The sequence below is a fragment of the Calliphora vicina genome, chromosome X (assembly GCF_958450345.1).
Source record: "Calliphora vicina chromosome X, idCalVici1.1, whole genome shotgun sequence".
NCBI classification, from domain to species: domain Eukaryota; kingdom Metazoa; phylum Arthropoda; class Insecta; order Diptera; family Calliphoridae; genus Calliphora; species Calliphora vicina.
In genome coordinates, this window is record NC_088785.1 from 5,727,526 (window position 1) to 5,742,071 (window position 14,546).

General features: G+C 30.0%; 1 protein-coding gene across 2 annotated transcripts in view; it reads left to right on the forward strand.

Moving 5' to 3' along the window:
- The first annotated feature begins 1,267 nt into the window (after positions 1 to 1,267).
- The window catches only part of eIF4G1 (eukaryotic translation initiation factor 4G1), a 52,679-nt gene continuing 39,400 nt past the window's right edge, over positions 1,268 to 14,546 (forward strand). For both annotated transcript variants that reach the window (XM_065514644.1, XM_065514645.1), the window contains exons 1-6: positions 1,268 to 1,487; positions 8,651 to 8,806; positions 8,908 to 9,116; positions 11,760 to 12,371; positions 12,433 to 12,649; positions 13,350 to 13,452. In XM_065514644.1, the coding sequence (XP_065370716.1) occupies positions 9,090 to 9,116; positions 11,760 to 12,371; positions 12,433 to 12,649; positions 13,350 to 13,452 (959 nt within the window). In that variant the 5' untranslated portion in view covers positions 1,268 to 1,487; positions 8,651 to 8,806; positions 8,908 to 9,089. The remainder of the gene's footprint in view (positions 1,488 to 8,650; positions 8,807 to 8,907; positions 9,117 to 11,759; positions 12,372 to 12,432; positions 12,650 to 13,349; positions 13,453 to 14,546) is intronic.

Below are 14,546 nucleotides of genomic sequence, written 5' to 3' on the forward strand. Positions count from 1 at the left end.
TTGGGTTTGTTGTATATTTCGCTTGTCTAAACAACTGAATAAAAAAATAATCAGCTGTTCTTCTGTCGTCACCTTCTAAAGATTCGCCTTGGAGTACACCAGTGCACACTATGAAAGGTGACTGCATCACTACAACAATACAAAAACAACAGGTACTTTGTTATTGTTAAAAAGTAGGTGGACTCAAGGCATATTTAACCAGGTGGCAGCGTAACGCCAGCTGCGTTTTTGTGAATTTTTTTTTGACACTTTACACGGTTTTGCTCAAACAAAAGTGATTATTGTTCTTGTATTGTTGTAATTGTTGTAGTTAGGCTGCCACCTTGTTAATACATCTTGGGTGGACTGTCAAAGTTGCCTGTTGTTGTTTTTACTTTTGGGTTTGTTGTATTTTTCGCCACAACAACCACAAGTGAATTGACAATTCAAACTGAATAAAAACAATAATCAGCTGTTTCATCGCAGACACCTTTCTAAGTGTGCCCTGGGAGTACACCATATATAGCAAGACAGCGTCACGGCAACAAATACAACAAGGCAAAAACAACATGCCTTTTGTTTTTGTTAAAAATTCGGCAAAATGTCAAAATCAGCTGATAATAAATAAAAATTGTAAACAAATATGTTCTTTGTTTTAGAAATAATTAATATTTTGTAATTTATAGATAGTTTAGATGAAAAACCAGTAAATTTTACTTTTACTTCTTATAATTCACACGATGCTGTAAAATTGCGATATTTGCAGTAGAAAAACTACCATATAATATTCGTATGTGCACCCAGCCAAAGGCTGCCTGTACAAGACTAAAGTTAAACAATAAATAAAGAACCTATGGACACTGCTACACGTTCAATATATATATATATTGACCGCGATCCAGTATCGCGATATTTATTTAAATCGCAGAATAACCTAATCTTGCGTGATCCGTTACAATGGATCGCGATCCAAATATCACAATATATATTGAACGTGTAGCAGTGCCCTATGAATTCAAAGATAAAAGTCAGCTGATCTCGTGATGTCACCTATATATATTGTGCCTATATATCATCATATATATCTTAAAATTTTGTATTTATAATTTAGTACAGTTTTATACAACTGTAATGTAAAGTGATTAGATTTTTTTATGATTAACAAAAAAATACTACTTAAAAATACAAGCCTGAATGCAAAATGGAAACATGTGGTACGAATGTTATGAATGATTGGCAGCACTGTATGACAACTCTAAATCGACATTGTTAATTCGCTAATCGTTTTTAAACCGGACAATATACAAGAATAATAATTAATTCGGAAATAATAATAATAATATTTACTTACAAAATATCGTTGTATATTTTATCTAACATAAAGACAGTGAATTTTTTTGAAACTTTGAAGAAAAACTATCGAGCAACAGAATTCTAAGTTTTAGTGCAACCAAAAGATACTATCGGGCTGCCATTTTACAAAAAAAAAACCCTGCATATATGATCAGGTAAAATTAAGAATAATTGTTAAAATTCATTATAAAAATATTAAATAGGCTTGGTTAAGTAACCAATAAAAATTTTCTTTGTTAAAAGAAAAAAAATCTATCACACTTTCTACGAGCTATGACCACGACATCAAATTACAGAAAGCTATTTTGTATTGCGGTACTAGCACAAACAACCATAATGAAATGTTTTATTTCAAGTGTCAAACGTTAAAAAGTATATGAAGCTAAACAAAAAATGCAATTTTTATTAAAATCTAAATTTCATCAACAGGCTACGTTTTTATTATTATTATTATTAATTACCCCTCTCCTGAAAACGCATTGAATACCCCTATAACAATAAGGAAAAAGAAAAAAACTTGTTCACGTGCTTATGGATGTGTGTGTTTGTGTAAAATGCATGCATGAGAAGAAATAGCGGAATCCACACTTTGTGTATTAATTTTTTTTCATTTTAATCTTTAGCTTTTATTTCATAGTTTATTCATGGCTTCACATAACAAAAAATTATAAACAAATAATTAAATGCAACGCTGCAATTACATACGTACAGTGTCTCACATAAGTATACGAATTTTGTTATACTATGAACAGCAACTCGATTTTACACATGACATTTAACATTTCTACAAATTCACTTGTAATATTAACTATACAATATTAAAGATTTATATCACAATTAAAAAATTTTAAAAACCCGCTTACACCAAAGTTTTTAAAATTTTTGCAAAAAAAAAAATGTGAAAATAAAATTACTTCTTAAAACTATATACATTTTCAAGATTCATCGTATTTGAACACAATTTATGTATAAGACTTGATTGCTTATGATAATTATTATTTTTAGGGTTTACTGCTAAGTAGTTAGGAATTTTTTAGTCAATTTGGATCATAATTCATACAAGGCCTTCATATAAAGCCATTACCAGCTTTACTCTACAAATATAAACAAAACAATTAAAATTATTTGGACCTGTCTAAACCTTGGGGGTATCTATTTGAAATTTCTCGGGTGCGTTATTGTGAAATATTGTTTGTAATTTAAATAATTGAATCTTAGGCCCATTTTTGTAAAATAGGGTTCAAAATTTCTTGCAAAATGGACTTATATATATATTTTACTATCCATATAACCATTAATAAATTTCAAGTTTCAAACACAATCACAACATGCAAAACATGTCTCAATTGAAGCCATTCATTATCATAAATCAAGATCGTCGAAACAGCTTGCATTTGAATAATTTTTTTTGGTGTAAAATTTTTGCCGGCTCTCTCTTAGTTTAGAAGTTATAGGAATTTTAAATCAATATATATATGTTTGTATTTAGAAAATTACTTGATCATTATGGGTATATCTGTGAAACACAAATTACTTATTATATTTATATGAAACTACTTTTGATATATAGAAAAAGTGATTTTAGCAAAGCCGGTGCCGGTGTTCGATACAATACATTGTTTTAAGTCGCACGGCCGAAGGCCGGCAATACAACAAATATTAATAGCTATTAACAGAAACAAAACTATGAAAATATAAACTGTTACTAGGATCGCGATTTGTTCCTATTCATTATAGTTGAAATTATGTTTCTATACAAAATGAATTTCAGATACACTATATAACGATCGATTTTGATTTTATTTTAATGTCCAATGTAATATTTATATTCCATTTACTATATCAAGGCTTCACTTTTAAAATACGATTTTTTTTATTGGCACTCCACCATCCTAATTATTCCTCCTTAGTACTCTTCGCCATGTTTTATCAGAAACATTAGTATGTAATATTGGCCAGAGTTCATTTTAAAATTTTTGAGATCATAGACGTTGTCTGCGATGCGTTTTTCCTAGGATTTTTCTTTACAACCGCATTGACAGTAGCTTGGACGATCTTATCGTATCAAATTTTCAAATAAATTTCGATTACATTTAGTATAAATATATGTCAGTTAATATTGCTGAAGAACATTAATTAAAGATTTCTGAAACAGAATTAATAAATTGGACTTTATTTTTGGTTACAAAATATATGTTTCTTTAATTTGTCGGTAGAAATTTGTTGCTATCCTACATTAAGCAAATTTTAAATATTGTATAACTGCTCCCATTCAAACTGTAGTAATCCAATGGAAACATACCCAGCGGGAAAAATATGCAGTAGAGAGTGCTTCCTAAATGCCTCTTTTTGCAGACACAAGTACATCTAGCTGCACTGCAAAATTATTTAATTTTTCACGGCGTGCAGAGAATTTAATTTTTTTATGTAGACTATTTTCATTTACTTACTTGTTATTAGAAGGGGGTTCATAGGGCTTCTTGAACAAATTCTAATAGCAGGCAGAGTGGTATTCGAATCGTATCATTTAGAATGTGTAAGTATGCCTTTTAGAAGGCCTATAAACTGATCACGCTGATAGGATAATAATAAAATACGTGCTCACTATTTTGTAAAAAAAATTAAAAAGCAATAAAACGTTATTCCTAGAATTTAAAAATTCCTTTTGTTACTATTGCTAGATCATAAAATAATTAGGTTCATGCTAATCGCATACTTATGAGAGACACTGTATGTACAAATGTGTGTTTGCACATGTAGATATATTTGTGTGTATGTTTGTTGTTTGTCTGTAATTAAATGTCATTTGTAATAATCTCTGGGACAAGAAAATTGTATGTGATAATTTGAAGTTAGCAAATTGTGTCATATCCCTTAAATGTTTATTTTGTGTTTTAATATGAGTTTTGATTGACTTCAAAAATCTGGACAAACAACGATGGCCATGTAATCAAATTATTCGTCGTATTAACAAAGTACTCTTTATTTTCCAATTTTAAGCAGAAAATTAGACTATTTTTTCTTTTTATAAATCTAAAGGTTACAACTATAATTTTTGGCTAAACTCTAGTTTATTTTTATGTGATTTTGATTTGGCGCTTAGATTTACTCAAATTTCGGGTATTGCATATAAGATTTAGATGCTATTTATCTCTTTTTACTCCGATGTGGACAATATAAGAGTGTATGCCTTTTGAACGGTTTTTTCTATTACTCTTCATGTTACAGAACTATCTAGATGCTATTTATCTCTTTTTACTCCGATGTGGACAATATAACAGTGTAGGCCTTTTGAACGGGTTTTTCTATTACTCTTCATGTTACAGAACTATCTAAAACTAACGCACGACTTATAAATAGTAGCTTTGGGGACCGAAATATTATGACGTATTCATTTTTCGATTAATATTTAACCCTTTGACGACGAAAAATTTTCAGCTGGAAATTTTTAAATTTTTTTTGCGGATTCTTACTCAGAAAGGCGACATTACAAGACTAAAGTGTTGTCAAAATTTAAAAATTATTACTCCTTCTACGAGAAAAATCATGGGACATATGTGTCCCATTCGTCGTCAAAGGTAAAAATTTGGGAACAAATGCATTGAACAATTAAAAGCTTTTTTACGTTTCAAAAAGTAGAGTATTGCTCTATTTACATTGCAAAACCAATAAAATTGAACAATGGCATAAGGTGTTCCCAAACCTTCATTGCATATACGGGCAGGTTTTATACCCAAATATATTTTAGAAGTGTTTAATAATACAGTTTGAGAGTTCGACACACTAATAGAGTACATAATTCCCCAACCGAAACGTATTGTGAGCAGAAATATTTTCCATAAGTGAAGCAGATTGAAAGCAATGAGTATCCATAAATTGGCAGAAATAAGATTGTACTCGTCTACGATGGAATATATTCAGTACCGTTTATGTCCAAGGTTATGATTCGAGGTAGTTTTGAATGTATTCTTTCAAGCTTACATTTTGCTAACAATGCTGAATATTTAAGCCGTCGACCAATTATACCATTGAGCCTTAAAAATACGACCAGTAATAAATCATTTCAACTCAGCATTTGGAAAAACTTTGACCCAAGGAAAATACTTATCAGTCTATATACGAGCATATGGTAAAATTTAAGGGCCGCAGTATATGAAAGACAAACCCATAAGCTTGGGTGTAGTTACGAGTTTAAATTGGTTATTTATATAAAACTGATATATACACAGGCAAAATCGCAGAGAGAGGTTGACATTAGCGAATGCGTGGTTCAAAATATGACAGCAGACCTGGAAAATGTTATATTTCGTTAACATTTCCAAGAATCCAATATTATTATATATATAAACTTATGATCAACCGAAGATCAGATTTTATGATCGTGAGTTTTTTGATGGCTGTAGCTGGACATTATCAAACAAGATAGAATGGAGGAGTAAGGACAAAAAACTGAATTGATAGTCGAACAAACACAATTTGTTTCGCATGTAAAAACCAAAAGTGCTTTACTGGAACAGAAATTGTTTTGAATTTTATCACAAATAAGTTCGATTTTGATTTAGATTTTATGAACAATATACAGGATCTCATAATTTTAAATTAATATTTTGTGATTTTTTAATGTTTTTTTACTGAATTGTTTGTGTTTTCATTGTTTATCAATTATAAAATATTAAATGAAATAAAAAAATTTTAAAGAAAAAGCTCTTTTATTTTTACCTTTGACGACGAATGGGACACATATGTCCCATCATATTTTCAGTCCCCCCAGGAAATGTATAGAACCGATTCAAAATGCGTTGGTCAATAAATTTACGTAAGGCATTGGTACATCTAATACTAAAAGTTTATCCAACAGTATCAATTAGAACTCGAGATATAAGAAAATTAAATTGTTAAAAAAAAAAAATACGAATTTCTGACTTTGAGAATCCCTTAAGCCAAACTTAAACAACATAACCTTAGTATTAACATTAACACCAAAGAACACATTTGTTTTTATCGAACAACACCGCTTAGATCAAAATCCAATGAAAATTGTGGCTGTAATGACGAAAATAGCAAATGGGACATATGTGTCACATTCGTCGTCAAAAGGTTAAAAATATATGAAGACATCTTAAACAAATGTAGCTTATACACTTCGCTGGAATATGGAAATGAGAACGCAAAAGAAATATTAATTTATTGAAAAATATAAAATGGTCTATATCAGGGTTGGCAAAATTGATACCATCGTACTTTTTTTGATACTATTTGATGTTCAAAAGTACCGTGGTACTCCCGAGACTCATTTGATACGCTCAAATCATATTGATACCGACATTGTAAATAATTTCAGAGAAAATTGCAAACAATTTTATAAAAAGTTTTGTCAAAATTTAAAAGAACGTTTAGATTTCGATGATGATATTTTGGTCTGGTTTAACAAATTTTCTCCAGAAAATGTTTTGAGTGGAAAAACTAATAGTATTATTCCGTTTTTAATTGAAATTAACATTCAATATAGAGCATTGGCTGATATAATTGAAATTAAACATTCCGCTAATGAAAATATATGTAATTTTTGGTTAAAGGTATCGCAACTAAAAAACTAATTAAATGAATCAATATTTTAGTAAAATTGTTTTTATGCTAAATTCCCAATTTTATTGATAAATTCACTGAAATTTATTGTTGGGGGATAAGCTAGTTCCTATGCGCATTCCACTGGTTGCTTAGGCCAGATCATCAGGAAACCTTTTCCCAAAAGGTTTTAGAAAAACTAAAGATATTATACAAATAAAACTATAGAGTGTTTGAGAATTACAGACACTCAAGCTTTATTTGTAAAAATATCAAAGCTTAAACAAAACACCAACAATAAACCGTGATTTATCTTTTCTTACATTACCTTACTAAATGGCAAAATCTGATAATGTGCATTGGTTGAGCTAGAGTGCACATTTATATCGATTTAAAAATTTATAATTTGTAATTTTTGTAGCTAGTTCTTACCTCATCTTTGAAAAAATTAAAAAAACACGAGTTTATTTTTTATAAAACTTAAATTTTACACACTACGCCTTCCATTATTTTTATCTTTTGGAATTTTTAAATGCATTCATTGTGATTTCCGATAACTCACATTGCAAATATGCAGTACCGAGTCAAATTTTTAAACATCTTATAAGGGGGTGCTTTTGTTTTGTCCGTTGCGTTTTGAGTTTTTATATGATTTATCATTTTAAATTAATTTTTAATAAAATTATCTTTTACTAAATGAATATTATATGAACATTAACAATATTAGTTAATAAAATATATACAAAATACATCCCAAAAAAGCCGTTTTTATTCAAAAAATTTATAATTTAGTTATGGCCAATACTGTATGTACATATGTGTTTTCTATTTAACGCGATTTTTAGGTCCCAATTTCTTTTTTGTTATGTTACTGATGTATTGTTTTACACGAAATAATGGCGCATTTTAGTCAAGCCAACAACCTTTAATTATTTTACTTCGGTGGCGTTTTAGTGTTATACCACCGAAGGAGGGCGCTGTGATAAATATTAGTTATTAGTAAACTAATAATTATTATAAACTGATGTTGTTTGTTGATTTTCAGCAGCTGGGAATCGAACCCAGGCCACAAATACCATATCATACTTAATGATCAAACGCGCTAACCAATTAAGCCACAGCACCCTTTATAAGTAATTGATTCGTATGAAGTTTGAAAACCATCACATATGGGAGTTAGAAAATAAAAAAAACACCTTCAAAATATATTTTTGTGACTTTAAATTACTAAAGTCTTCTTCTTTGTTTTCTATAACAAGTCTAACTTAAAACAGAGCGAAATCAATACTGTTTAATTGTTTCTCTTATTTATTTACAACAACAAATTAGACAAACATGCATTGCTTTGTTTACTTTTTAGCATGTACACATGTAGAAACAAATTTATGGTTGTTTTAAAATAATTAAATTTCGACATTTTGGCTCTAATTTTGTAAATCGCGTCACCAAACATTTTAAAAATTTGTTTTTGTTTAATATACAAATTCTGAACAAAACCACCAAATTCAGGCATTTGTTTGACTTTCATAATTTGAAAATTTTGTATGAAAAACAAAAACAAATTTTTAAAATGTTTGAAATTTTGTTTTTGCTATCCACATAAATATCACTTGGGTGTCGTGATTTACAAAATTAGTGCCTTTGCGTTTTTGGCGAGTTGTAAGTTTATTTACAACTTTTATTAACACAAATTAGTATAAAATACAAATACATATTTATATTTTTTTATTTTATTTTCCATTCTTTTTAATAGAGGAAGCCTTTATATAGCCAACATATTTAATAACAACCAGCAAACTGTCTTCAAATAGGCAACAGGTATCTGATTCTGAAAAATTGTCGTTGTCACAGGATCAGCAATCACTTAGTGACCAGCATATACTATACACACCGGTCTTCTATATCTCTGGTGAGAATTAATTTAATTTAAATATTATTTTAATTATTAAAATTTTCCGTTATAGAAAAACATGTCCTTGAACCACAATAAGTATTTTTTTAATATTACAGGGAACGGTGGTTATGTAGCAGCACCATCTGCGGGTTATACATTACCCCAACAGAGTGGGCTGCAACAGCCAACTCTAAGTGCAGCAGCTTCAGCCTCTGCTGTATCATCACAACCCCCACTTCAACTTCTACACGGCATTCAGCCATCAGTTTCTTCTGGGCAACAAACAGATTTATATAAAATGCAGCCCCAATCGGCGCAAAACATCGTAAGTTACTAGTTTTTAATATATACAATATCTAGAAACGTTTTAAGTTTTCATATATCGTGTTAAAAAGACATACATTCAATACAAAAGATATCATTTATTTGTAAGCTCTGTTTATTTATGTTAATTTTCTTTTATTGTTATTAATTTTGTAAAATGAAAAAAAAATATGCAAAGTGAGATTTGAAGTCTTATTTATTTAACTAACCTAATAGTAATGACTAGTTGATTTAAATTTATTATTTTGATTATTATTGATTATTGGCCTCATGAACTGATATGTATGTTTTGTTGTTGATACACAATTTCGTTATATAATTTATTTTTTGATATTAAGATTTTATTATTATTAGGGGGAGGATTTTCATGCATTTATTATTGAAAAAAATGCGCCTAAAATATGCTTAAAAAAAACAAAACGTGACTTAAAAATTTAAGAAATATGCACTTTATTTTTGTGCAGAAACATAAAATAATTAACAATGGATCGCTCAATGTCCAAAATACTTTATACATTCCATGTAATCTAGCGTAAAGGCAATAGTCACTTAGTGTAGTCACTTTAAACGTTAATAGCGTGGTGCATTTGTCTCTAAGTTATCCAAAAGGATCAATTGACCCTAAGCTTAATACATGCACGTGTTAAAATAACTAGTCACGTATCTAGTTATGTAACTAGTTGTCATTCTAATTGATATGTAAAATCACTAGTTAAGGACAGCCTCCTAGAACTGCTGGGAAATCTTATAAATCTTATAATTCGAAACTGCAATGAAAACAAATATGAATTTTGGATACATTTAATGAATGGTTTATTATTAAAAAAAACTCTAGAAATTACAATTTTCAATTGCTGATAGTGAAATGAAGAACTTGAATAATATGCATATAAATATGCATTTCGAAGAAAAATATAACAAAATATGCATTATAAATAAAATATGCACTAACAAATCGATGGCATTTAATTGTATATGAGAAACAGATCAGAGATTTAAAGGTGTTCAACAAAAATATTCATAATTCAATGAATATAATTTCAATTAAGCCAAAATCAATGTTAACATCTTGTGGCTTACGAGTCTGATTTAATTAAAAATCAACTTTTAGATGCAACAAATATAATTTTACTTTATTTACTTTACTTAGAACTTTAACACACTACAACATTATCTATTTAACAAACTCAAAACAAAAATCCAGATTGAAGAAAAAGAAATACAAAAGATATGCAAAAACATGTATGTGTGTACTTATTACTTTTGCATGTACATTAGAGAGTACCACCTTACAAGCAAGACTATCATTCCCACGACACACAGAGGGATTTTGGTGTCAAAAAGTCACTTTTTCAAACACTTAATTTCAAAAATCAAATGATGCAGTTTTGTAGAGAAATGTTTAAAGATCCATTTACCTTTAACATATTTGAAAAATATAGCATTTCTCCATAAATACAAAAAATAAATTATGGGGATATCATAAACCGTTAAGAAGATATGGCCATATTTATAAGCCTCTAAAAATTAGTTTATTTTTGATTTTCCATGGAGAAAAAAATGTAGCCCCACTTTCCCCCAAGCTGTTTTTTTTTGTAACAAAATGAAAGGTGGGATTGTCTTATTTCGATTTAAAAAAAAAATAGTTTTCGGAAGTTTTCGGAACAGGACGAAAACTTAACATTTTTTGTCGAATAATAAACGAAATATCCAAAAAATTCTTATCTATGTATGGGTGTCGTGGGTGGTGGGCGTGACCGATTTTATTGAAACTCGGCATGCGTGGGCGTTGGGCATGGTCGATTTTGATATAATTTTTTTTTTTTTTTAATTCTCGGTGCCAAATTTCAATGTTCTACGATCGCTCCTTATAATTTTTGCACAAAAATGTATTGCATTTGGATTGCATGGGCGGTATGCGGTGGGCATGGCCGATTTTAATAAAACTTAGCATACGTTCTTCTTTTGTTTCAGAAAATATATGTACCAAATTTCTAGACTTTTACTTGGATAGAAAAAATTTTATGCGAAAAAATCTATTTGGATTGTATGGGCAGTGGGCGTTGGGCATGGTCGATTTTGATAAAATTTTATTTTTTTCTTAGTTTGGTCGATATAATTCTCAGTGCCAAATTTCAGTGCTCTACGACCACTCCCTCTGTGCGACAGTCTGTTCTACGCACCGGAATGACCCGAGTTCACTCGGCCAAAGGCTGTCAACTCAGCAATCACTGCTGCTACCACAACAACAACAAGCAAGACCGTACATCTCTTGTATAAAGTAGTTTTGCAAGGCAGTTAAGCTACAATAAATAGTTCAAATTTAATATTGGTTTATATTGGTTTTAGTTTTTTTTCTTATAAAGCTGTTGTAAATTATTATGAATTGTACTGTAGATAAAAAGTGGCGGCAGTAACATTACTAACTTGTAAGCGAATTAAATAAATTTATTAAATAAGCTACTACCTACCACATTCTGACAAATATTAGTTATGGTCGTTTGCGATATGTAATTCTCAATACATATTGCAAGTATGTAGTATCAAATAAAATCTTGAATAAGTTATTTGTTGTTCTAGAAATCGATTTTTAAAATGTGTGCTGAAAAATGTTTTATCTAAAATTTTTATTTATTCTTTTTAGTATGTTCCGCAAAGTGCGGCCAATAATTCAACAGGTAGATCAAATCAACCTACAGCAGGAAATATTTATAGACAAAATCCTTCAAGTCCTTCACCTAGGAACAGATATGTCCATTCTGCCACTATGTATCCTGCAGTGCACCAAAGCGTTGTATTGGGACAATTTACAGCACCATATGGAACGCGCACACCACAAATACAACAGTGTCAATATTCACCTCAATACTATCCGCAAATGTATTATCCATATTATTTGCAACAGCCACCACAACAACAACGTACTACAGTTAATCCGGGAGTCGGTGTGGGATTAAGCAGTGCTATGACAGTACAATCAGGTGGTTCTGTTAGTGGCCCTACAGCACCCGGCAACCAAGCTCAGTTGCCATTAGGTGTAGCTCCGGTGGCGACAAATACGGTTTTAAGCGTTGCGAGTTCAACGGCAGCTCAACCAGTTGGAGTTGCTCCATTAGTTGGAATGCCACATCAGCCACCACCTCAACAGCAGCAACAAAATCCGATCCAAACGAAGGGAAAGCTGCGTTCACACGCGCTGCAAATTATCCATCCTGTTACAAATAGAAATATTTTGGAGGATTTAGATATTGACAAGGTAGTTTTAACACAGTTTAATTTAATCTATTCACATTTCTTAACTTCCAATATATTTACAGAATGAGTCGACTAATATTGCATCGGGATGTCAATCAACGTTATCATCTACAAATGCAGTTTCATCGTTAGATACAGAAATTGAACCCCTATCAACAGCATCGACTATATCTATAAAATCGGACCTAAAAATACCTGAAACTTTAAAATCCCATACGGAAGTCGTGCAACCTATAGAAGCGTCAGCACACCAAATATGCGTTGAAAGGAACTTCAAAGGTATATATTTTTCCTTCATGCAAAGGTGGCACAGTGGAGAAAATGAAAAAAGTGTAAATAAACCTGTAACTTCTAAACGTTTAGTACGATTTTGATAAAAAAAAAAATCCTACGACTATAAAGCAGGTGTAGCTGATTTTGGACTTTAATTTCGGTCTTTAAACACTAAGGGAAACCAAGGCCCCATAGTTGGGTATATGAAATATTAAGATTGAGGCCAAATGTTTGTTATCTATCCGATTTGAATGATTTTTATATATTTTTTTTATTATTTATTATTTCAATAAACAGTCATAAATTTCTACTTAATAATATTTTTTACAAAAAATTTAATGTTAATAAAATTTAATGAGGCTCCCTCCCCCTGAGTGCTTAAAGTCCAAATTCGCACATTAAACTCAGCTACGCCTCTGTAGTCATGAAATTTTATTAAAATCGGATTTATATATCCGTTTAGAAGTTATAGATTTATTTCCATTTTTTTTTTAATTTCCCCCACATGATATGTTATATGTTTAAGTATTTGACCCCTTAGATCCAGTAGTTCCTAATTTTATCGACTACTAATTTTTTTTATTTATTAATAAATATTAATTATTTATCAAAATTTTCTTTTCAAATGTTGATGTTTTAAACAGAAAATCCATATTAGTTTTAAAATGCCTACAGTAACACAACACATTTTTTTTTTATTTTATAGAAACAACTCAGCAACAGCAGCAAACACCAATTGTATCGGCAATGACAGACGCGCCATCTGTTGAAATTTTACCGACACAACCACCAAAACAAAAAACTAAAAAGTAAGTAGTACAAAACGACATTGAAACATACATATAAAAACTTATTTCCATAATAATTTTAATTAAATATAATATAAGATCATTAATTAATCTCTATTTCTTCTATGAGCAAAGTTTTCTTTAAGAAATATTTATTTTATTTATTATTTTCTATAACCTAGCTTATTGGCCATAATCGGTTATAAATTTCTACTTAATAAATATTAACTTTTCAATAAATTATATTTGGTCAATTCACAAGGTCTCTTATTAGTCATATTGTCATAATGTCCTAATATATCACTACTCAGCAGCACGGCTTAACCGACTCTTAGGCATTCGGCGCAGGTCTCTGCTGGTTGGTTACGATAACGCAATAAACATAACTTGAAAAACAATCAAAACCAAAACAAAATATTAGGACATTATGACAATATGGCATGATAAGAGACCTTGTGAATTGGCCAATTGTATTTTTGAAAAATACCCAGATTTTGTGCAGTCAAAATTATAGCACCATCGTAAGACCCCTTTTACACTAGGCAATTTAGTTGCTCAAGTCTCTTGTGTTTGTAGATGCCAGAAGTAATGTCGGGTTAAGGAGAACAAAATTTTGCATGCTGTTTTGTTGTTGGGCAAGAGACTTGCGCAACTAAATTGCCTAGTGTTAAAGGGGTCTAAGAAATTGTCAAAAAAAAATATAGAATATTCATGTTTTCGTTTTAAGAAATCGAAAACATGAAAAAAAATTAAAAAAAAAATTAAAAACAAAAAAATTTATTTTACTTTTCACATTTTTTTAGTAACAAAAAAAGTGGTATATGTGAGCTCTAGTTTAAAAAATAATCATTTCTGAACATACAAATTAGCTTAATTCAGAATAAAACTATTTATAGATGTTTAGAAATGGTTTTAAAAAACATTGCGTTGAAATAAAAATATAAATTTTATGTTTCGAAACCGCATCTCTTTTAATCATAACACTCTTGGCCCACCGTTTCGAAAATCAGGCATTAATGTTCTGCACGGTGGTCAAAAGTGACGACTAGTGCTGCAGTTATTCGCTGACCATTACAAAAACAAAATTTAAATTATTTAAATCCTAGAAAAGTTTC